This window comes from Gobius niger (assembly GCF_951799975.1).
Source record: "Gobius niger genome assembly, chromosome: 11".
In the NCBI taxonomy this organism is placed as follows: Eukaryota; Metazoa; Chordata; class Actinopteri; order Gobiiformes; family Gobiidae; genus Gobius; species Gobius niger.
Window position 1 is genome coordinate 2,472,557 of NC_136862.1, and position 22,763 is coordinate 2,495,319.

Here is a 22,763-nt window from a genome sequence, read left to right on the forward strand (position 1 = left end):
TAAACGCAACAAAAATGTGACAAAATTCAACAAAAATTTGATAAAAATTCAACAAAAATGTGACAAAAATTTAACAAAAAAGTGACAAAAAAGTGACAAAAAATCAACAAAAAAGTGACAAAAATTGAACAAAAATGTGACAAAAAAGTGTCAAAAATTGAACAAAAATGTGACAAAAATTCAACAAAAAAGTGAAAAAATTCAATAAAAATGGGACAAAAATTCAACCAAAAAGTGACAAAAACTCAACCAAAAAGTGACAAAAATTCAACAAAAAAGTGACAAAAATTCAACCAAAAAGTGACAAAAATTCAACCAAAAAGTGACAAAAACTCAACCAAAAAGTGACAAAAATTCAACAAAAAAGTGACAAAAATTCAACCAAAAAGTGACAAAAATTTAACCAAAAAGTGACAAAAATTCAACCAAAGAGTGACACATTTTGTTGAATTTTTGTCATATTTTTGTCGCGTTTACATCCTTGTTTTCTTCAAATTTTTTGTGGCTGTTTTGGTGCTTTTTTCCCAAGAAGCTTTTTGATTAGGGTAAAGCCAAACTGGAGAAAATGGGATCCGTTCAGGTGGGAGTTAAGAGGTTAACCTATATTGAGCAGTGGACAGACTTTTTACTCATGGCTCCAATACATTATATTTCTAAGAGTGAAACCAGCAGTGTGCGCAGTACACAAAGCGGCCGCCAGAGGGCCTCCTACCGATATTCTTGCTTGGGGCCCCTTGGTACACTTGCTAGGCCACTGAGGAAAACAATGTAAAAATAGATTAAAGAAGTGTATCATATGGAGCAATTAACAGCATTATTGAAAATTAAAACGGACCTATTCATGGACAAATGGTCTTTAACTGACAATTATATTTTTAAGTTGATCTTTGTTATATTCATTTTTGTATCTTTTTGTTGCACTTTTATTTATTGCAGATTTAAAATGAAACATATCTTGTTAATTTTTGTCACTTTTTTGTTGAATTTTTGTCACATTTTTGTTTAATTTTTGTCATTTTTTTGTTTAATTTTTGTCACTTTTTGGTTTAATTTTTGTCACATTTTTGTTTAATTTTTGTCATTTTTTTGTTTAATTTTTGTCATTTTTTTGTTTAATTTTTGTCACATTTTTGGTTGAATTTTTGTCACATTTTTGTTTAATTTTTGTCATTTTTTGGTTGAATTTTTGTCACATTTTTTTTGTTGAATTTTTGTCACATTTTTATTAAATTTTTGTCACTTTTTTGTTTAATTTTTGTCACTTTTTGGTTTAATTTTTGTCACATTTAGGTGAATTTTTGTCACATTTTTATTGAATTTTTGTCATTTTTTTGTTGAATTTTTGTCACATTTTTGTTGAATTTTTGTCACTTTTTTGGTGAATTTTTGTCACATTTTGGTTGAATATTTGGTGAATTTTTGTCATTTTTTATTGAATTTTTGTTGAATTTTTGTCACATTTTTGTTGATTTTTTGTCATTTTTTATTTGTTATTTTTTTATTTTTTGTTGAATTTTTGTCACATTTTTGGTGAATTTTTGTCATTTTTTATTGAATTTTTGTTGAATTTTTATTGAATTTTTGTCACATTTTTGTTGATTTTTTGTCATTTTTTATTGAATTTTTGTTGATTTTTTGTCACATTTTTGTTGAGTTTTTGTCATTTTTTGTTTAATTTTTGTCACTTTTTGTTTAATTTTTGTCACTTTTTGTATGAATTTGCGGATTTAGTGTAAAGAGTGTATTTTGCTGGCGTACATGTTTTGACACTTCTCCTCCTGAGCAGCAGGGGGAGGTGGAGGAGCCTCTTCCACACCCGGAAGTAAGTGCCGCGCGTCCCCGGAAGTGCATGATCCGTATTTCCGCCGGCGCTGTGGCCGCCATGTCTCCCGCGCGGAGGAGACACATAGCGCTCTTTTCTGCGCTCGGGATTCTGTCTCTGTCTTTCTACTATTGGCCACTTTTATTTTATTTATTCGTATTTTTCGCCGTTTTAATCCTCGCCCTTCATTTCCACGGCCCGGACTCGCTTCCCGCGCGGTTTGGCCTGAACCCGCGGACCGGAGTGAACATCCTGCGGGCGTGGGGGGTGAGCGGCGCGGCGGACCGACCGGGAAAGTTCAACAGCGGCAAAAGCAAACTCTCATCCCGGGAACACGCGCAGAACTACGGCCAGAGGTTCGCGCAGAGCGGGCCGTACCGCCAGGAGGCTCTGAGCAGCGAGTCGCTCCTGTTCAGCCCGCGGGACCTGCTCATGGGGAGCTACCTCTCCAAAGCCGACAGTCCTCCGCCGGCGAACAGCCTCCGAGCCCGGGTCCCGCACAGGAACCCGCGGGAGGAGCTGCGGGACCGGCTGGCCAGGCCCAACTATGCGGTTTACACACCGAACCGCCGGCTGTCGTTCAGCGGGTGAGGAGCACAGTTACAGATGTTACAGATGTTACAGATGTTGGGGCTCTTCTTCTGTGAGAGAATGAGCTGTGTAACCTCTTAACCCCCGCCTTAACCGAGCACATTTACTCAAATCTAAAAGCTCCTGGAGTTCCAGCCTGTAGGACAATGTGAGGGCTCATTTGAAAGCTAAGACCTACAGAACTCACCTGATTTTTCTTCGCGTTGCCACTTTTTTGTCGCTATTTTGAAGCTTTTTTCCAAGAAGTTTTTAGATTTGGGTAAAGTGCGCTCAGTTAAGGCCGGGGTTCAGAGGTTGAGCTACAAAACCTTCACTTGGCTGAACCACAGTCATGTTTCCCACAAAACCTAAACATTTCTTTTGCGTGTCCTGATTTGAACTCGAGTGTTTTTAAAGTAGGGGCGGGAAACTCAAGATACGATACATGGCTCACGATATGCCGATACTGCGATGAACCGTCTTTAAATATACTTTAAATATACTGATGTCCCCAATGTGAGTAAACCCTTCAAGGAACAGGCCACCGTTTTTCCATACTGAGATATGTTCTTGATACGTAACTGTCTGGTCAGTCACGCATAGGGCTGGGTGCCGTTACCGAAACCTGCTTTTCGGTACCGGTGCCTTAACGGTACTTTTTGCGATACCTATGTTTTTATAATTGAGCTAAAATAATGTGTATAAAAAGTAGGGCCGTGCAATTAATCGAAATTCGATTACGATTACGATTACAACAGTAAACGATTACAAAATTAGCATAATCGCAAAAAATCGATTATAATTTATTTATTTATTTTTTCAAAAACTTTTGTTTTTAAAAAAAAAATGTCCACATTATTTTTCTAATTTTTAATTTTTGGATTTTTGTCTTTTTCTGCTGTATTTTTTTATCTTTTTTTTTTTTGATGGATTTTTGTCACTTTTTTGATGGATTTTTGTCACTTTTTTGATGAATTTTTGTCACTTTTTTTGCTGGATTTTTGTCATTTTTTTGATGTTTTTTTGTCACTTTTTTATGGATTTTTGTCATTTTTTTGCTGGATTTTTGTCATTTTTTTGCTGGATTTTTGTCACTTTTTTGATGTTTTTTTGTCACTTTTTTGATGGATTTTTTTTAAAGGCAACAAATAATCGTTTGAATAATCGTGATTTCATTTATGACAAAAATAATCAACAACAATAATGATTATTATTTTTTCAATAATCGAGCAGCCCTAATAAAAAGTATCGTTCAGGAGGAAGTCCAAACACGGCACAGCAGAAAACAGGAGCAGCAGCGTCACCTGGAACTTCATGTTTTGAGCAGAATTCCCACTAAAGCAGTGATAAAAAGAGAGTTGGGACGTTATTCCCTCCTGAGCTGCAGGAACAGACCAGATCCACATCAGGACCGTTTACTGAAGATAAACTTTTCTAAACTCACTGAGCTGTTCGACAGTGAAAGCTCCTCACACGTCACAGATCTGTTACATAGTGAGAGCATTGAGAAGATCAGTATTTTTCAAGATGGATAGTTCATCATAATAAGTAGAAAGTCCTGTGTCAGAAAACAACTCTAAAAAGTGTTTGTTATATTTGTGTAAAATTGCCTTAAAAGCCACGGTCACCACGTCCCGGTTTATAATTGTTATTGTCATTCGCGTGTTTTCCGCAGAGAGCCGCTGGGGTCCGGGTCCCGCTTCACCATCACCCCGCAGCGGCACTACCCCCTCCAGCAGCAGGGGGCGTCTCCTGTGGGCGTCCTGCCTCCGCTCCGGTGGGACGGCTTCAGGCAGAAGAGCGTCCTCAGCCCCAGGAACAGCTCCGTGTCCAGCCCGGTGACGGTGAAGATCGCCCGGCCCGACGGACACGCCCTCGGGTAAATCACCGACCATGAAAACGATTATTATTCCCCACGGGCAGGAAGGGGGGGGGGGAAGAATCCTTTTGTATTTATTACCGATACCACATGCTTGTACTCATACTCGTACTCATTCATGAGGTCCCGATACCAGAAACCTCTCAGCTGAGGAGAGAAGAAGCAACAAACTGGAGAATTGTTTAGTGTAAACACAATATTCCACATAGAGCTGACTTTATTACAGACTGCGCTCTCTAAACCAGAGTCTGAGCTGGATTTAACCAGAGCTAAATGTTGTTCGTGCTGCAGCGTCTGCAGTGTTTACAACATACAGGCTAACGAGGCTAACGATGCTAACTCGCGGCTAACAGTTTTGGCCATTCTGACTCCGTTTTCTGCCCAGGGGTTTATTCATCTGAAAAACTAACCCAGCGACTAAAAAGTCCTCAGAAAATCCAAATGAAAGACATACAGCATGTTTATATTGAGGAAAATGAGCTGCAGCAGAACAATGAAAACGCTGTAGCTTCTCGCTAAGTTACTACAAACACACGAGAAAATCTACAGGAGCTGAAGTAAAGACGAAAAGAGACCATTTAAGAAACATCTCAATACTATTGTTAAATAAAAACACATAAATGAATAAAGCTCAGGCATTGGGAGCTTTAGGACATGGGCTTTTCTGTCTATGACGGACAGTGCAATAAAAAGAAAAATTATATTGAATGAAAATAAAAATAAATAAATAAATGGCATCAGCACAATTCTAACATAACTGCTCTTCAATGTGTCGCCTACTTTACTTAAGGAAATGTACATGAGTAAATTAACTAATTACAAACCAATCTGCTGTGAAAAAAGTAATAATGAAGAAAATGCCTTGTACTCGTATCGGTATTCGGTATCGGCGAGTACTTAAATCAAAGTACTCGTATCGGTTTTAGAAAAAGTGGTGTCGGTGCCTCCCTAGTATTTATGTTTTGTCCCATTGCTATTGTGAATGGTGAAAAAAAAAGTGCAAAAAGATGAGGAGAGAGTGGGGACCCTTGTCTTGTTCCCCTGTATGATGTAATTTGGATACCGGCTGATTATGTGAGGTTCATGTTAGGTTTGGATGTTGGGTTATGTTATTTATCTGTTGGGAAATGTTGTTTTTTAATTCTTTTTTTCTGGGTGTATCATCTGAGAGGTTTTTAATTGTCCTGTATTGAATGGTAAGCAGAGGTTCCCTTCTGTGTTCCCCTCTGCTGACTCCTGTGTGAATGTGTGGGTCCAGTTTGGAGCACGTGGGCAGCCCGGTGATGCCCTGCGCCGAGGCCGACCCCTGCTCCAGAGAGAGCGTCCTGAAGGTGCTGAAGGAGAGTCGTAAGAGGGAGGTGGAGGACGAGCGCAGCCTGTCGGAGCAGCGGAGCAAGAGGAGGTACGACCACACGCATCACAGCGTTAGTGCAGGAGACTTTTACAGCGAGACACGGGAAAAACAGAGATCACAATGTGGAACGTTTACTGTAGATTACTGACATAAGTGTGAGAAAGAAAGGGACAGTTCACATTATAAACCTTTCTGTAAATCTGTCAGCATTACAGTTAGTTCTCCAACAACAATTATTAAACAATTTAAAAGTTGAGGCTACACTTACATAACAAATGTTGATACAATTCATACATTCATAATATCTGAATGCTTGTTTTGTGACTTGCACAATAGAACGGATGTTTTGGTGTGAGGGAAGGTCATACAGTTCAAACATAGGACATTATAAGGACTCCTGAGACCCGAGAGTTTGTCTGGTGTGCATTTTATAATTGTTCTTGCTATTTGGGATAAGTAGGACCTAATAAGTATAATAACTAAAATATGATGTTGTACAGGAAGTAGTTTTTGCAGAAGATGATGTCCTGATGTGAGGACAGTGGGTCTATCGCCATGGCGACGTGAAAACAGGAATTGACCTCCCTCTCTCTTGGTGCAGCTGAATTTGTTTGCCTTTTTCAGTGAATTGTTTGCCTTTTTCAGCGAACCACGTTGTTTTTCTGGATACTTTTGTACGTCTTTACCGTGTTTTTGTGGAGGTTTGGTGGATTTGTTTACTTTGAGAGTCCAAAATGGTCCTGAAGAAAGCAGCTTTTTGAAGGTAAACAAACTGCTAGCTTATCAGCTAAACCCATTTGAGATCTACAAACATCTTCTTCTGAGACACTGAACAGTGAAGAGGCACCAAGAGCCCCCACACCTGCAGCACGGAGGAGGCGTCACAAGAGGAGCTACAGGAAACAACAAAAGGGACCAACGAGGAGATGGTGATAGACTGTGGAGGGAGCTGTGCAGGAGGAAGAGGAAGGACGAGGTGGAGCTGACCAGTGCAGGACACCACGCTCTGAGACGGTGACAAGCCCAGGAGGCGGTGCACCGTTTCAGATGATCAGAGGAGACAGAGGGCAGTTACAGTTTCTCCATCCTCCAAAGTCATGTGGGTGGAGTGGCTGAAGGACAACGAGATCATCGACCCGGCAGAGGACAGGAACTTCTACATCACCGTGGACACAACCTGATCATCAAGCAGGCGCGTCTGTCCCACACGGCCGACTACACCTGTGTGGCCAAGAACATCAGGGCCAAGCGCAAGAGCTCCACCGCCGTGGTCATCGTCTACGGATTTCCCATCAACCAGTGCTCCTCCTGTGACCAAAACAGTGAAGATGGCGGCCGCGACACAACCATCTTTCACCAAAGAAAAAAAAAGAGTGGTGCCACTGAATGGGTGCTGCTGCCGGATGCTCTCTCATCGAATGCAATTTCTCCATCTGTGAGATCAATAAAGTACCATCTTATCTTATCTTATCTTATCTATCAGAACCTTATGAAATATCATTTACTGTTAAGGGCCAGAAGGTCCTAATTAGTCAAAATTCAAAATTTTAGCTTAATATAATAAGTAGTTACGGTTAAGAGGTTGAATTCTCCAGGTTCATAGCTTCAGAATGATCTGCAGCCCATATTCACTTAGATTTAGTAAAAGTTGTGTTTTTCAGGCGATGAGAGCCAAAACTGGTATCGGCTCAGTATCGGATATTTGTAGCCAAAACCCAATATCGTATTTTTTCCAGTGTCGGTTCCGATATCGAATATCAGAATCGGATCGAGAAAAAAATAAAATATACAAAAAATAAACTAAAATCTACATCTGAGACAGATGGCTCTCATAGAGGCGGGACTACATAGGCGAGCTATCTAGCACGCTAGCTATATTGTTTATTTCTACGACAATAAACCACTTAGTATTTTAATATAAGATTTACAACTGTACAACATGACTATGCACAGGGTCTCAGGAGGTTTTAATATGTACAGTTATTATTTACAAAGCAACACCTGTGCAGAGGATCCGGACACTCGGCTCAGGGTCTAATGAGCTCATCACTGAGTGGATTTCAACCAGTTTTTAATTGAGTCCTAAATGTGTTATATGTCAGGTATTCTCTTATCGTGAGAGGGCTGATGTTCCAGATGTTCCAGCCCCTGACTGAAAGAACAGTCTGCCCAAAGGTGGTCCGTCCATAACCATAGACCGAGTGGCTCTGCCAGAAGAGGATTTACATTGTATGAAGTCCCTCAGTGGCGGTGGTGCAAGTCCGCTGAGTATTTGTAAACCATACAAGCAAATTTAAAGTATTTAAAATTTTTGAAGTTTAGAAGGTTGTACTGCTCAAGAACGTGACTGTCATTGATGAGCAAATATATCTCAAGTTATGAAGACTGAATTTAATAGTTTTACAAATTGATGTGACTTTTGAACGTGAGAGTCAAGAACTACTCTAAGGTATTTGAACTCTTGTACTAGTTCGAGCTCCACATCTCTGAGAAATGCATGTGAATTAGCTTTTTTTTTTGTTGGAAAACATCATACGTCTTTTTAGTGTTTTAAAGGAGACATGGTTTTCGGAGCCAATTTTAGACTTGACCCTTTCAATGTTCCTGCTTCCTGTATGTTGTTTACTGGAGTGTTTATTACAGCATCGTCTGCATACATTTGTATCTGGGTGTTTCTGCTTCTGGAAGATCATTTATGTAGAGGGAAAAAAGAACCGGTCCTAGAGTGGAGCCCTGTGGTACTCCCACTGTGCACTCTCGACAGATCCATGTAGTATATCTTGGTGAATGAATCGGCAAAGGCAACTTTACACATGAAAATTCAGTTCCCTGCTCTGTCCTTGTGTTCCAGGCGTAACGACAGCGGAGGGAGTGCGCAGTCGGCCTTCGAGCCCCTCCTGCCCAACGGGACGTCCCCTCAGCTCATCCCCAAGTGCGTCTCCCTCCCGTCTGCCGAGCGTAAGTGTGCACAGACCCGCTGACCGACCCTCTGTCTGACCTCTGACCTCAGGCCGGGGACTCTGAAGCGAGGGCTGACGGCGGCGGCGGCGGCGGAGGAGCAGAGCCTGAAGCGCTCCCGCACCTCCTCCGTGAGCTCGTCCAGCGGAGGAACCGCCTTCAGGGGGACGCCCAGCTCCAGGAGGAACCCCATCTCCAGCTCCTACAGCTCCACGCAGGGCCTCACACAGGTACATGGACTTCACGGTTTGACACGGGCGCCTGTTCCTTTTACAAACACTTGGATACGCCCCACTCTCACGCAAGAATTCACAGCTGCAGGTCTGCCCTTGAGAGCAGCTACATTATTAAATACTCCGATGATACGGCTTGACTTAAATGTGACAAAAAGTAAAGAGCTTGTTGACTTTAGGAGGAATCCAGAGAAACCAAGCTTTATCCACGGGGAGGAGGCGGAAAAGGTCGACTCTTTTAACCTCTTAACTCCCGCCTGAACCGAGAGGATCTTTTTCCTCACGTCATCAGATTATTATTTTTTTCAGCTTTTTTTTTGTTGGGTATTCAACTCATTTTTGTAGCTTTTTTGTCATTTTTTTCTATCAAATTTTTGTAATTTTTTGGTCAATTTTTTATCATTTTTGGTCAAATTTTAATCATTTTTTGTCCATTTTTTGTCCATTTTTTGTCATTTTTTTTGTCATTTTTTGCCAATTTTTGTCTTTTTTTGTCACATTTTTGTCATTTTTTGTCATTTTTTGGTCAAATTTTAATCATTTTTTGTCACTTTTTTTTGTCACTTTTTTGTCATTTTTTGTCATTTTTTTGACACATTTTTTGTCACATTTTTTTGTCAAATTATTGTCATTTTTTGGTCATTTTTTGGTCGCATTTTTGTCACATTTTTGTCATTTTTTGGTCGCATTTTTGTCACATTTTTGTCATTTTTTTGTCACATTTTTGTCACATTTTCGTCATTTTTTTGTCACATTTTTCTCATTTTTTTGTCACATTTCCATCATTGTTTTCGTCTCAGTTTTGTTGCTATTTTCACAGCTTTTTTCCAGAAGCTTTTGGATTGGGGTAAAGCCAAACTGGAGAAAATGTGCTTGGTTCAGGTGGGAGTTAAGGGGTTAAGCACTTGGGGACTGTTTTTGATTCCTCTCTACGATTTGATAAAAACACAGCAAATTGTCTAACATGGACAGCAGCGAGTTCACCTGATGAGGAAACGGAACTCTTTTAATGTATCAGCAAATATTTTCAGCAACTTTTATCATTCTTTTATTGAAAGTGTCTTAACCTTTTCTTTTATTTGCTGGTTTGACGCCGGTCTATGAAAAATAAGAACAGCCTGAACCACATTGTTGAATAAAGTTGTTCTGATTGATTAAAGTGATGTGAATATATTTGCAGAGGAAGAGGCCGTTACCCACCGCGTCCCCTCGCTCCAGCCCGGGCCCGTCCCGCCCCCACAGCCCAGAGACCAGCTCCAAAAAGACCAGGTACTGCATCCAGATCATGTCCCTCGAGCCAGAAGAAGCCTGTGAACGGAAACTCCTGGACATTAAAGATGTTTGTTTGTTTGCAGAGAGGAGGAGCGGAGGAGCCCGAGCCCTGCGCCCTGTGTGCCCCTGGACAGCAGCGCCTCGGGGCATCCGCCTGTGATGGGTGAGTCGCCCTGTCACTGCACTGAAACATTCTGGAGTTTTGTGTGCTAACTCTGGGCTAAAGTGAGGCTTAAAGAGAGTTTAAACGAGCTTTACCGCGGCTAAAGACGGGCTACTCCGGGGCTAAACTGTGACCGATCCAGGGCTAAAGACAGTATAAAAGAAACTTTATACTAGTGATGCACGATAATGCCAATTTGAACCGATGACCGATAATTCCGCATGTCCCGATAACCGATAATGACACCGATAATTATGTATATATATTTGCACTTTATTTTGTGACAAGAACTCACTGTAACAGTTCACAGTTCTGCCCAAAATGTAGTAACTCTACCAAGCAATATACAAGTGTATAAATATAAATCAAATAATGAGTTTTACTTTGAGTGGGTTTGAGTCTCACCTTTTTCTAAAGCTCTGTTTTTTACAGTTCCATCATCTGAGCAGGTCTGACTCTGTTCATCTGTGTCACATCTTATAAAAAAAAGAAGAATATTACTACTACTACTTCCTTCCTAGTATTTTTCTTCTTGTGGACATCATACTAATGAATTCTTATTTACAATACTGGAATATAGACAGTATTATAGTATTTCACTAGAGGCGTCTCTGACATGAGAGAAGTGATGCCAAATCTGTGACAGATTCTGACTAATAATACGATACAACAGCACAAAAACAAGACTCTCTCCTGCATTGGGCTCATTTATGCATTTGTGACGAGCAGCGGCTCATTTCATCAATGTAAAACTCCTCTCGTTCATAGCGCTTCAATCGCGGGGCTGTCGTGTTTATTTGATCAGAAATACGAAGATAATACATGTGTTTATAGTCTCCGCTCTGTTCCAGTAACTCACGTGAGCGGGTCAGAGGTTCGCATTTCCTCGTCTTTTTCTCATTTTGTTGAGGTGCAAATGTTGAAGTGACTTCGATGTAAAAAGTCTAAAAACTCTTCCTTCTCGGAGAGCGCCTGCACAGCTGTTCAGGGATAGGTTTAAATCAGGGATGCACGATAATATCGGCGGCGGATATTATCGTGCATCCCTGATTTAAACCCGTCATGAGTCAGTAGTTAAACTGCTCTGATGATTGTTAATGTTAGAGAAATAACAATGGTGTTGGAGAGGACAGATGAAGAACAGGCAGCAGTCTGGACGTCTCATACAGGAGAAGTTTATTTACCATCAGTGCAGGACCCGGAGACACGAACTCGAGACATTGCGCTGGTCCTACCATTCAAGTCTGTCTGAGCTCCTGTATGAGCTCTGTCTGAGCTCATACAGGAGAAGTTTATTTACCATCAGTGCAGGACCCGGAGACACGAACTCGAGACATCACGCTGGTCCTACCATTCAAGTCTGTCTGAGCTTCCACAGAAAAGGATCAATCCCCTCAGAGCGTCAGACTAAAACATAAGAGTCTGAGAGTCTGAGCTCCACTGTCAAGGCTGTGACAGAGACGGCACGACTGCACAGCCTGAGCCAGTGTGATAAATAGCGTTTTAATGTTTTCCTCTAACAGTTAATATCCTCTTTTATCGCAGAAGAATCCTCGTCTCCTAAAGAACCCGCCGTCAGTTCGTCCGAGCGCACTCAGAGCGGGGGGAAGCGGCGGCGCAGGATCCAGCTGGTGTCCAGAGACGACGCCCTGTCCCTGGTACGAGCACGTCTCTGCAGTGGCTGAAGATAATGTGAGAGTGTTTCATTCCTGACTTCATCTCCTCCTCCTGTGTGTCTGTGCAGCCTCCACCGCCGGAGCTCGGCTACAGCGTCACGGCCCAGGACCTGGACGAAGAGAAACGCTCTGCTCTCGACAAGATCCACAAGCTCCTGGAGACGCCCGGTGAGTGAAGGACCGAGCACAAGAGCAAACCGGCAGATTGGTTTCTCACCTGGAGGGCTGGGCACTGTTCACCCCTTAACTCCCACCTGAACCGAGCACATTGTCTCCAGTTTGGCTTTACCCCAATCCAAAAGCTGTGAAAATAGCAGCAAAACTGAGACGAAAACAATGATGGAAATGTGACAAAAAAGGGAGAAAACATTGACAAAAAGTGACGAAAAATTGATGGAAAAGTGGCAAAAATATCACAAAAATGCCACAAAAATGTCACAAGAAATTGACAAAAAATTACAAAAATATGACGACAATGTGACCAAAAAAATAACCAAAAAATTACAAATGTGATAAAAATGTGACCAAAAAATGACATAAATTTGATTAAAAAAATTGACATAAAAAGTGACAAAAAATGACAAAATGTGACAATAAAATTACAAAAAAATTATTAAAATTTGACCCAAAAAAAAAAAAAATTGACTAAAAAATTTGACTAAAAAATGACAAAAATGTGACAAAAAATGATGAAAAATGTGACAAAAAATGACACAAAAGTTACAAAAAAATGATGGAAAAATAATCTGACGTGAGGAAAAAGATCCTCTCGGTTCAGGCGGGAGTTAAGAGGTTGAGCAGTTCCTACTTGGTACTGACCGAAAAGCTCCAGTAGGGGGCGGTATCGACAAACTTTTCTTCTTTCAGGGCTTATTTTCGGTACTTTTTCTCTCCAAACGTCAATAAATGCACCACAGTGAGTCTAAAAAACCTGAACTCATGAGCAGCTTCAGCACAAACGCAGATGTTTTCTTAAAGCGAAGCAAAAAGGCGGCACGGTGGCACAGCGGTTAGTGCTTGTGCTTCACAGCTAGAAGGTCCCGGGTTCGATTCCCACCAAGGACGGGGCCTTTCTGTGTGGAGTTTGCATGTTCTCCCTGTGTCTGCGTAGGTTTCCTCCAGGTACTCCGGTTTCCCCTACCACTAAAAACATGTACAATAGGCCAGGATGTATGAGAGTGTGTTTGAGAGTGCGCATGGGGGACGACGGATGAAAATTAGCCTAAAGCTACAATCCGGTGTGGCTTGTTCATTAACTTGCACTGTCCCTACCAAATAAACCATAAATAAATAAATAAAGCTATGACTTACTAACACTTTAGTCGTTATCAGAGATGGCAGAGCCGCGGCCTGAGCCAGGACTAAACCAGGACTAAACCAGGACTAAACCAGGACTAAACCAGGACTAAACCAGGACTAAACCAGGACTAAACCAGGACTGAATAAGAAACTAGACTCTTAGACAAAGAGAAAAGCAGTGACAAAGAAACACATGGGCTTCACCTTTAGCTTTAGCTTTAGCTTTAGCTTTAGCTTTACCTTTAGCTTTACCTTTACCTTTACCTTTACCTTTAGCTTTACCTTTAGCTTTACCTTTAGCTTTACCTTTAGCTTTACCTTTAGCTTTACCTTTAGCTTTACCTTTACCTTTACCTTTAGCTTTAGCTTTAGCTTTAGCTTTAGCTTTAGCTTTAGCTTTAGCCTCACAGAGCCTGCAGTCACAGCTGTTGTTTAAACTCCAGCTGCACCGGAGCAGCAGATCAAAGATTGTTTGTGGATAAAGTGAGCGCTCACTCTGCATTTGGCATTTTTGGAACAGTTTTGGTACATTTTTTTACATTAGTTAAAACAGTACCCGGCCTTTCTCACCCTCAGCGTCTAAATCTAAACTTCTCGTGGTTGATTCTTAACCTCTGGTCGTGTTTGTGCAGCTCCTGAGTCGACCTCCTCCAGCGGCGCCGTCAGCTCGTCGTCGGCCCCGCCCCTGAGCCTCGGACTGACCTTCACCGCGGGGACGGGCGGCGTGAGCTCTGCGGCCGTGACGCCCAGCTCCGCGGCCGCCGCTCCCAGCGCCGCCGCCGGGACGGTCGAGAGTATTCTGGGAGTCTTAGTCGGGACAGGGGGCGGAGCTTCTTCGGCGCCGAGCGTCAGCGTCGCTCCTTCAGTTCAGACCAACCTCCTCCTGGAGTCTCTGAAGAGGAAGAGTCCGTCTCTGGTCACGGCTGCAGGTTTGGGCTTTTTACCGTCTTTGTCGTTACAGGAAGTTAACCTCTTAACTCCCACCTGAACGGATCCCATTTTCTCCAGTTCGGCTTTACCCTAATCAAAAAGCTTCTTGGGAAAAAAGCCACAAAGAAATGAGAAGAAAACAAGGATGTAAACGCGACAAAAAACAGACAAAAATTCAACAAAAATGTGACAAAAATTCAACTAAAAAGTGACAAAAATTCAACAAAAATTTGACAAAAATTCGACAAAAATGTGACAAAAAATCAACAAAAAAGTGACTAAAATTCAACAAAAAAGTGACTAAAATTCAACAAAAAAGTGACTAAAATTCAACAAAAAAGTGACTAAAATTCAACAAAAAAGTGACTAAAATTCAACAAAAATGTGACAAAAATTCAACAAAAATTCAACAAAAAAGTGACAAAAATTCAACAAAAAAGACAAAAATTTAACAAAAATGTCACACACACAAAAAAAACCTAAAAAAGGTGCCTCAACACAGCAACAACGCGAGGAAAAAGATCAGTTTTGTGGGTCTTAGCTTTCAAATGAGGACAGAATGCATTAATGCAGTAATAATAATAACACTAATAATAATAATAATAATAAACATCTTTCACGTCAGAGTAAAACACAGACCAAACTCTCCCGTCACGAGGCTTATTTGATCAAGTTTTGTTTCTGGCAAACTGGAGATTTATCCAGGAAGTGACTCCAACATGTCTGTGTGGCTCCCTGGTCTTTCCCACGATTATTCACTCACAAATACTGACATGTTTGGTATCCACGTGTAGCAAGAAAGACTCTGTAATCCAAACATGGTCATTTCCTTTGGGAGAGACAGTTGGAAAAAGTTTGAAACATTTTTAAAGTTTGGAAAATAAATTAATTAGTTTAGGGGGAAAATCACAATTTGGTAAAGTGGAAATTAAAAAAAAACCCATTTTGGAGCAGTTTTTCTTTTATATTCTTCCTAAAGTTTTGAACACTTTTGAGCATTGACTCCATCACGGCGCTTGATCCATTATTTCGGTTTTGTCGCTGAAAATATCAGGGTCATTCCTCCAAAACGGGGCCTTTTGCCTCCCAAGGAAATAAACAAAATGGCAACTACCAGCAACTATTACATAAATATTACCAACAAATATCTAAATAATGTTAATAGTTTGAAACAATTTCAACAATATTCAATAAATATATATGTGTTTTTGGCCTGTGATTTTTCATCTTTAACCTCTTACCCCCCGCCTGAACCCAATGCCTTCTGTCCTCTTTGGCTATAGGTCTGTGTAACACCTCATTTGAAAGCTAAGACCCACAAAACTGATCTTTTTCCTCGCGTTGTTGCTGTGTTGTGTCACCTTTTGTATGTTTTTTTTTTTTGTGTCACATTTTTGTTGAATTTTTGTTGAATTTTTGTCACATTTTTCTTGAATTTTTGTCACTTTTTTGTTGAATTTTTGTCACATTTTTGTTGAATTTTTGTCACATTTTTGTTGAATTTTTGTCACATTTTTGTTGATTTTTTGTCACTTTTTTGTTGAATTTTTGTCACTTTTTTGTTGAATTTTTGTCACATTTTTGTTATTTTTTGTTGAATTTTTTTTACATTTTTGTCTTTTTGTTACATTTTTGTCACTTTTTTGTTGAATTTTTGTCACTTTTTTGTTGAATTTTTGTCACATTTTTGTTATTTTTTGTTGAATTTTTTTTACATTTTTGTCTTTTTTGTTACATTTTTGTCACATTTTTGTTGAATTTTTGTCACATTTTTGTTGAATTTTTGTCACATTTTTGTTGAATTTTTGTCACTTTTTTGTTATTTTTTGTTGAATTTTTGTCACTTTTTTGTTGAATTTTTGTCTTTTTTTTGTTGAATTTTTGTCACATTTTTGTTGAATTTTTGTCACATTTTTGTTGAATTTTTGTCAAATTTTTGTTGAATTTTTGTCACATTTTTGTTGAATTTTTGTCAAATTTTTGTTGAATTTTTGTCACATTTTTGTTGAATTTTTGTCACATTTTTCTTGAATTTTTGTCACATTTTTCTTGAATTTTTGTCACTTTTTGGTTGAATTTTTGTCACTTTTTTGTTGAATTTTTGTCACTTTTTTGTTGAATTTTTGTCACATTTTTGTTATTTTTTGTTGAATTTTTTTTACATTTTTGTCTTTTTTGTTACATTTTTGTTGAATTTTTGTCACATTTTTGTTGAATTTTTGTCACTTTTTTGTTGAATTTTTGTCACTTTTTTGTTATTTTTTGTTGAATTTTTGTCACTTTTTTGTTGAATTTTTGTCTTTTTTTTGTTGAATTTTTGTCACATTTTTGTTGAATTTTTGTCACATTTTTGTTGAATTTTTGTCAAATTTTTGTTGAATTTTTGTCACATTTTTGTTGAATTTTTGTCAAATTTTTGTTGAATTTTTGTCACATTTTTGTTGAATTTTTGTCACATTTTTCTTGAATTTTTGTCACATTTTTCTTGAATTTTTGTCACTTTTTGGTTGAATTTTTGTCACTTTTTTGTTGAATTTTTGTCACTTTTTTGTTGAATTTTTGTCACATTTTTGTTATTTTTTGTTGAATTTTTTTTACATTTTTGTCTTTTTTGTTACATTTTTGTCACATTTTTGTTGAATTTTTGTCACATTTTTGTTGAATTTTTGTCACATTTTTGTTGAATTTTTGTCACTTTTTTGTTATTTTTTGTTGAATTTTTGTCACTTTTTTGTTGAATTTTTGTCTTTTTTTTGTTGAATTTTTGTCACATTTTTGTTGATTTTTTGTCAAATTTTTGTTGAATTTTTGTCACATTTTTGTTGAATTTTTGTCACATTTTTGTTGAATTTTTGTCAAATTTTTGTTGAATTTTTGTCACATTTTTGTTGAATTTTTGTCACATTTTTGTTGAATTTTTGTCACATTTTTGTTGAATTTTTGTCACATTTTTCTTGAATTTTTGTCACATTTTTCTTGAATTTTTGTCACATTTTTCTTGAATTTTTGTCACTTTTTGGTTGAATTTTTGTCACTTTTTTGTTGCGTTTACATCTTTGTTTTCTTCTCATTTTTTGTGGCTGTTTTGGTGCTTTTTTCCCAAGAATCTTTTTGTTTAGGGTAAAGCCAAATGGGAAATGGCCGCCGTTCAGGTGGGAGTTAAGAGGTTAATAAGGTATAAAATGTGTAAATTGTAGCTTGAACTCCAAAATAATCACTTAATTCCACCGTCCACTAAGAGATCTCATTATTTTACTGTTTTTAAGTATTAAAAAAAATCTTATTTCTATTTCTCTGAGGAAACTCTGACCTCTGACCTCTCCTGTTGTTTTGGTGACAGTGACCTCGTCCCCGGCTCAGGCCCCGCCCCCTCTGTCCCTGCAGACGTCTGTCCCTCCGGCCTCCGCGGCGCCTCCTTCTACAGCCGCCTCCTCCACGCAGCCTCCTGCTCTCGCCCCGGGTCTGTTCAGCCTCCCCCCCGCCCCCTCCACAGCCCCCGCCCCCCCCAGCGCCGCCGCCGCCCCCCCAGGCGCCACTCTGCCCTCAGGCTTCAAACCCATGTTCAACATCCCCACCTCCTCCAGCCCGGCCGACGCCAAACCTCAGCAGGACTTTAAGCCCATATTTGGCGCTGCCCCCGGTGTCTCCGCCTCCTCCACCTCCTCCTCCGCCTCGTTGTTCGGCGCCTCGGCCTCGCTCTTCCCCCCCAGCACGGCGCCCGCCCCCGTGTCCGGCGCCGCGCCCCTCAGCAGCGTGTTCGGCAGCTCGTCCGGGACCCCGCTGCAGTTCTCCTCCGGCTCCTCCCAGCTCGGCGTCCCCTTCGGACAGACGCCCCAGAGCACGAGCGCGCCGGCCGCTTTCGGAGGCTTCGGGACGACCACCACGTCTTCGCAGTCCGCGTTCGGGGCGACCACCTCCGCCCCGTCCGCGATGAGCTTCGGGACGACCACGGCGTCCGCGCAGCCGCCTCCCCCCACCTTCGGGACGACCTCCACAGCGCAGTCGGCTCTCGGCTTCGGGACGACGGCGGCGTCTGCGCAGTCGACTTTCGGGACGACCACCTCGCAGTCGGTGCTTGGCTTCGGGACGACCACCGCCGCCCCATCTGCCTTCGGGGCGACCACCTCTGCCCCGTCTGCGCTCACCTTCGGGGCAACCACCGCCGCCCCATCTGCCTTCGGGGCGACCACCTCTGCCCCGTCTGCGCTCACCTTCGGGGCAACCACCGCCGCCCCATCTGCCTTCGGGGCAACCACCGCCGCCCCGTCTGCGCTCACCTTCGGGACGACCACATCCTCACAGGCCGCTCACACATTCGGGGCGACCACCTCCGCCCCGTCCGCGATGAGCTTCGGGACGACCACGGCGTCCACGCAGCCGCCTCCTCCCACCTTCGGGACGACCTCCACTGCGCAGTCGGCTCTCAGCTTTGGGACAGCGGCGTCGTCCCAGTCGACCTTCGGGACGACCACCTCGCAGTCGGCTCTCGGCTTCGGGACGAGCACCCCCGCCCCGTCTGCGCTCGCCTTCGGGACGAGCACCCCCGCCCCGTCTGCGCTCGCCTTCGGGACGAGCACCCCCGCCCCGTCTGCGCTCGCCTTCGGGACGACCGCCGCCTCACAAGCCGCTCCTGCTTTCGGGACGAGCACCACGGCGGCGTCTGCTCTTGGTTTCGGGACAGCGGCGTCTTCCCAGTCGACGTTCGGGACGGCCGCCGCCGCCCCGCCCGCCCTGACGTTCGGGACGACCTCCTCTCAGCCGTCGCAGCCGTCGTTCACCTTCGGGAAGTCGGCGCTTGAGTCCGGTTCTGCGGCGGAACCTCCCAAACCGTTCTCGTTTGGCGTCGCGGCGTCTGCCCCGCCCCAAACCGCCGCTGCGCCCTCTCTAGGTCAGGCTCCTCCCACCACGGCGCCCTCGTTCGGGACCGTGGCCAAGCCCTCGTTCTCCTTCGGCAGCTCCGCCCCCGCCGCCCCGGGCTCCGGCGGCTTCAGCTTCGGCAGCGTGGCCCCGCAGCCCCCCCCCTCGAACGCTCAGGCCTCCACCCCCTTCAAGTTCGGGACGGCGCCGCCCGCGCAGTTCGGGACGCCGAGCAACAGCGCCGCCCCGCCTATGGGAGCGTTCGCCTTCGGCGCCGCCGACAAGCCCTCGTTTGGTGAGTTCGGGAAAGCAGAATGTGCTGGAAAAACTGGGAAAGTATTTATGGGAAATTTTGTAAAATATTATGGAAACATTGGGAAAATATAGAGGAAAAAATGGAAAATAATTGGCAAAATATTTGAATAATATGGCAAAAAAAAAGTTGGGAAATTATGGAAAAAAAAAAAGAAAAAAAAGGAATAATATGGTGAAACATTGGGTGAAAAATTGGGAAATAATTGGGAAATTTTGGAAAATATTATGGAAACATTGGGAAAATATAGTGGAAAAATTGGAAAATAATTGGGAAAATATTTTAATAATATGGCAAAAAAAAAGTTGGGAAATTATGGGAAGAAAAAAAAAAGGAATAATATGGTGAAAAATTGGGCGAAAAATTGGGAAATTATTGGGAAAGTATTTATGGGAAATTTTGGAGAATATTATGTATTGGGAAAATATAGTGGAATAATTGGGAAAATATAGTAGAATAATTGGGAAATAATTGGGAAATTTTAGAAAATATTGGTGAAACATTGGGAAAATATAAAATAATTGGGAAAGTATTTATGGGACATTTTGGAAAATATTATGGAAACATTTGGAAAATATAGTGGAATAATTGGGAAATAATTGGGAAAATATTTGAATAATATGGCAAGAAAAATTGGGAAAATATTTATGGGAAATTTTGGAAAATATTATGGAAACATTGGGAAAATATTATGGAAACATTGGGAAAATATTATGGAAACATTGGGAAAATATAGTGGTAACATTGGGAAAATATTATGGAAACATTGGGAAAATATAGTGGTAACATTGGGAAAATATAGTGGTAACATTGGGAAAATATAGTGGTAACATTGGGAAAATATAGTGGCAACATTGGGAAAATATAGTGGAAACATTGAGAAATAATTGGCAAAATATTTGAATAATATGGCAAAAAAATGGGGGTACTTTTTTTTTTTAAATGAATAAAATGGTGAAATATTGGGCGAAAAATGAAGTGGAAAATTGGGAAATAATTGGGAAAATTTTGAATAATATGGGGAAAATTGAAAAAATAATTGTGTAAAATGTAGTGAAAATTTTTAAAAATTGAAAAAAGGAAATTGGGGTGGGGGGGGGTGTAAAGTGTTTTTACTTTCCTTTTAGAGTCTGTTCAGTTCCCAAAACACTGAGACATTAATGTTTCTGTGGGAGATGACTTGAACAAGCAAATGTCTAGATCTTAAATATCGTTGTTTCCGTCTTTTATCAGGAAGTCCCGCCGCCGTGTTCGGACAGACCTCCACTCCCGCCCCCATTCCCTTCGGCAGCCCGGGCGCCCCCGCTCCCAACTTCAGCGCCCCCTCGCCATTCGGTAAAACACTCAGTCAGTCTGAAAGTTCCCAAATGTGCCCATGAATCCAGCCCCAGGAAGAGACGGGACGTTAGGAAAGGGTTAGGAAGGAGTTTGGGACTTAATTAGGACCAGGCGGTGGTTTGGAGAGCAGCGTAACAGCACGGGGAAAATACACACATTTACATCAGAAGTACAGGATCCCCGTCACACTGTTGTGCATGTTTTATGATGCACATGATGAAATTTCTTTAAAGAGGGGGTATTCTGCTTTTTTCAGTCACACAGCACCAGTCTATATCACACTACAATGATGACAAACCTTCTGTTGGTCTGTAAATGCAGTAAATTAGAATAACTGCCTTGTATAAAATGGCTCTCTCAAAATGGCTGTAGTGAATGTCTTGAAAAAGGCCTCTGTCTCTTTAAGAACCTCTGAGCCTTTAGACACGCCCCCTCCACACGCTGTCTGTGGCATCAGTGGGGAGGGGGTTCTGCTGAGGAGCAGTGGTTGGTTACTCGGCTGGTGACCAAAGCTCGGAGGCGTCTCCAGGAGGTGGGGGCGTTCCTAGGAGGACTCAGGCAAACCTATCCCTAAAATGGCCGCCATCACAGTTTCTACAGATTACTCAGAAATACGTGAATGTGCCAAGGCAACACTTCAGGCATGTTTTAATGAGGGAGTGACAGAATAACATGATGGAAAGCAGGGGTAGCCAACGTCAGGCCCGGGGGCCAAATCTGGCTCTCCAACACACAACCTCTGGCCCTCAGGATGATTTTGAGAAACATTATTACACAAATCAGAGAGTTCTTTTAACATTATTAGAGTTAAATGGGAGAAAAAAAGGTAGAAATACTGTCAATACACCCGATTAGGTCATATATTATGTACAACACTGAAGGAAGTGCACTCTCGTTTTAAGGAAGAAATGACATAAATCTACTTGAATGAACAGATTAAATCTAAGGTTTGAGTAGATTTGGTCTGGTCTTAGACAAGATAAAACCTTTAGTAGTGTTTATCTTAATTCAGATAATCTTGTGTCATAGCATTTGTATCTTGGATCAGTTCAAACCAACTAAAATTCAACATAGAAGAACTTTAATTCAAGCAATTTTAGGTCATTTATCTCATTTAAGACGGTCATATTTCCAGTGTTGTGCTTCACTTTGGGCTAAAAATCCAGCCCTCGGTCTGTTTACAATAAAGAAAATCGTCCCTCTGCCAAGAACACTTGCCTCCCCCTGATGTAAAAGCTAGAAATGGTCGATGTGACAGTGAAACCAGAGCCAGTGTCTGTAAAACAGTTTTGAGTGATTGTTTTATTGTAAATCCCTTTCATAAATACTGACCCGTAACTACTTGTGTTTGTCCAGGTTCTCCGGCCACGCCCTCGTTCTCCATCGGCGCCGGCTCGAAGCCGTCGGCGGCGCGGCCACGGCTGCAGGCGCGGCGGCCGCACACGCGCAAGAAATAACGTCCTGCTGAACCTCCACAAAGACACTTTACTGAACTGTCCCGGGACCATGTACAGGCTGCTCTCACGCTGGACTTTTAGCATTTTCATGTAAATAAATAGTTTTTTCTGAACATCTTGCAAACGGCTCCTTTTAGTTTTAGATGATGGTTTGTCTGAGCACTTTGGAAACCTGTTTAACCCCTTAACTCCCACCTGAACCGAGCACAGGTTCTCCAGTTTGGCTTTACCCCAATCCAAAAGCTTCTGGAAAGAAGGTGTGAAAATAGCAACAAAACTGAGATGAAAACAATGATGGAAATGTGACAAAAAGTGATGAAAAATTGATGAAAAAATAGCAAAAATGTCACAAAAAATGTGATAAAAATGTGCCAAAAAAATGACCAAAATTTGCCAAAAAAAGGACTAAAAATGTGACAAAACTGATAAAAATTTGACATCAAAATACAAAAAAATTACAAAAAAATTTACAAAAATGTCAGATACCAAGGAGACCTCAAAGAGACTCCAGAATGATTCTTTGAGATCAGTTGTTTGAGACCGAGTAGACCTTTGAGACTCCGCTGAAATCCAACCTGTTGGTTTTCACTGAGACTATCTGGAGACTCTATGTCCAGGAGACGCCTCGGAGACGTCTCCTCG

The 22,763-nt window shown here is 41.6% G+C and overlaps 1 protein-coding gene across 1 annotated transcript; it reads left to right on the plus strand.

Moving 5' to 3' along the window:
- Positions 1 to 1,849: 1,849 nt before the first annotated feature.
- Positions 1,850 to 22,239, plus strand: pom121 (POM121 transmembrane nucleoporin; the record flags this gene model as incomplete). Its single annotated transcript, XM_079566675.1, has 13 exons — positions 1,850 to 2,409; positions 4,068 to 4,271; positions 5,530 to 5,673; positions 8,477 to 8,557; positions 8,636 to 8,813; positions 9,997 to 10,085; positions 10,172 to 10,251; positions 11,797 to 11,909; positions 11,996 to 12,095; positions 13,859 to 14,046; positions 17,541 to 19,308; positions 20,560 to 20,661; positions 22,021 to 22,239. The coding sequence occupies 13 exons, from the start codon at positions 1,850 to 1,852 to the stop codon at positions 22,119 to 22,121; spliced, it is 3,708 nt and encodes a 1,235-aa protein (XP_079422801.1). The 3' UTR covers positions 22,122 to 22,239.
- Between the last annotated feature and the right edge of the window lie 524 nt (positions 22,240 to 22,763).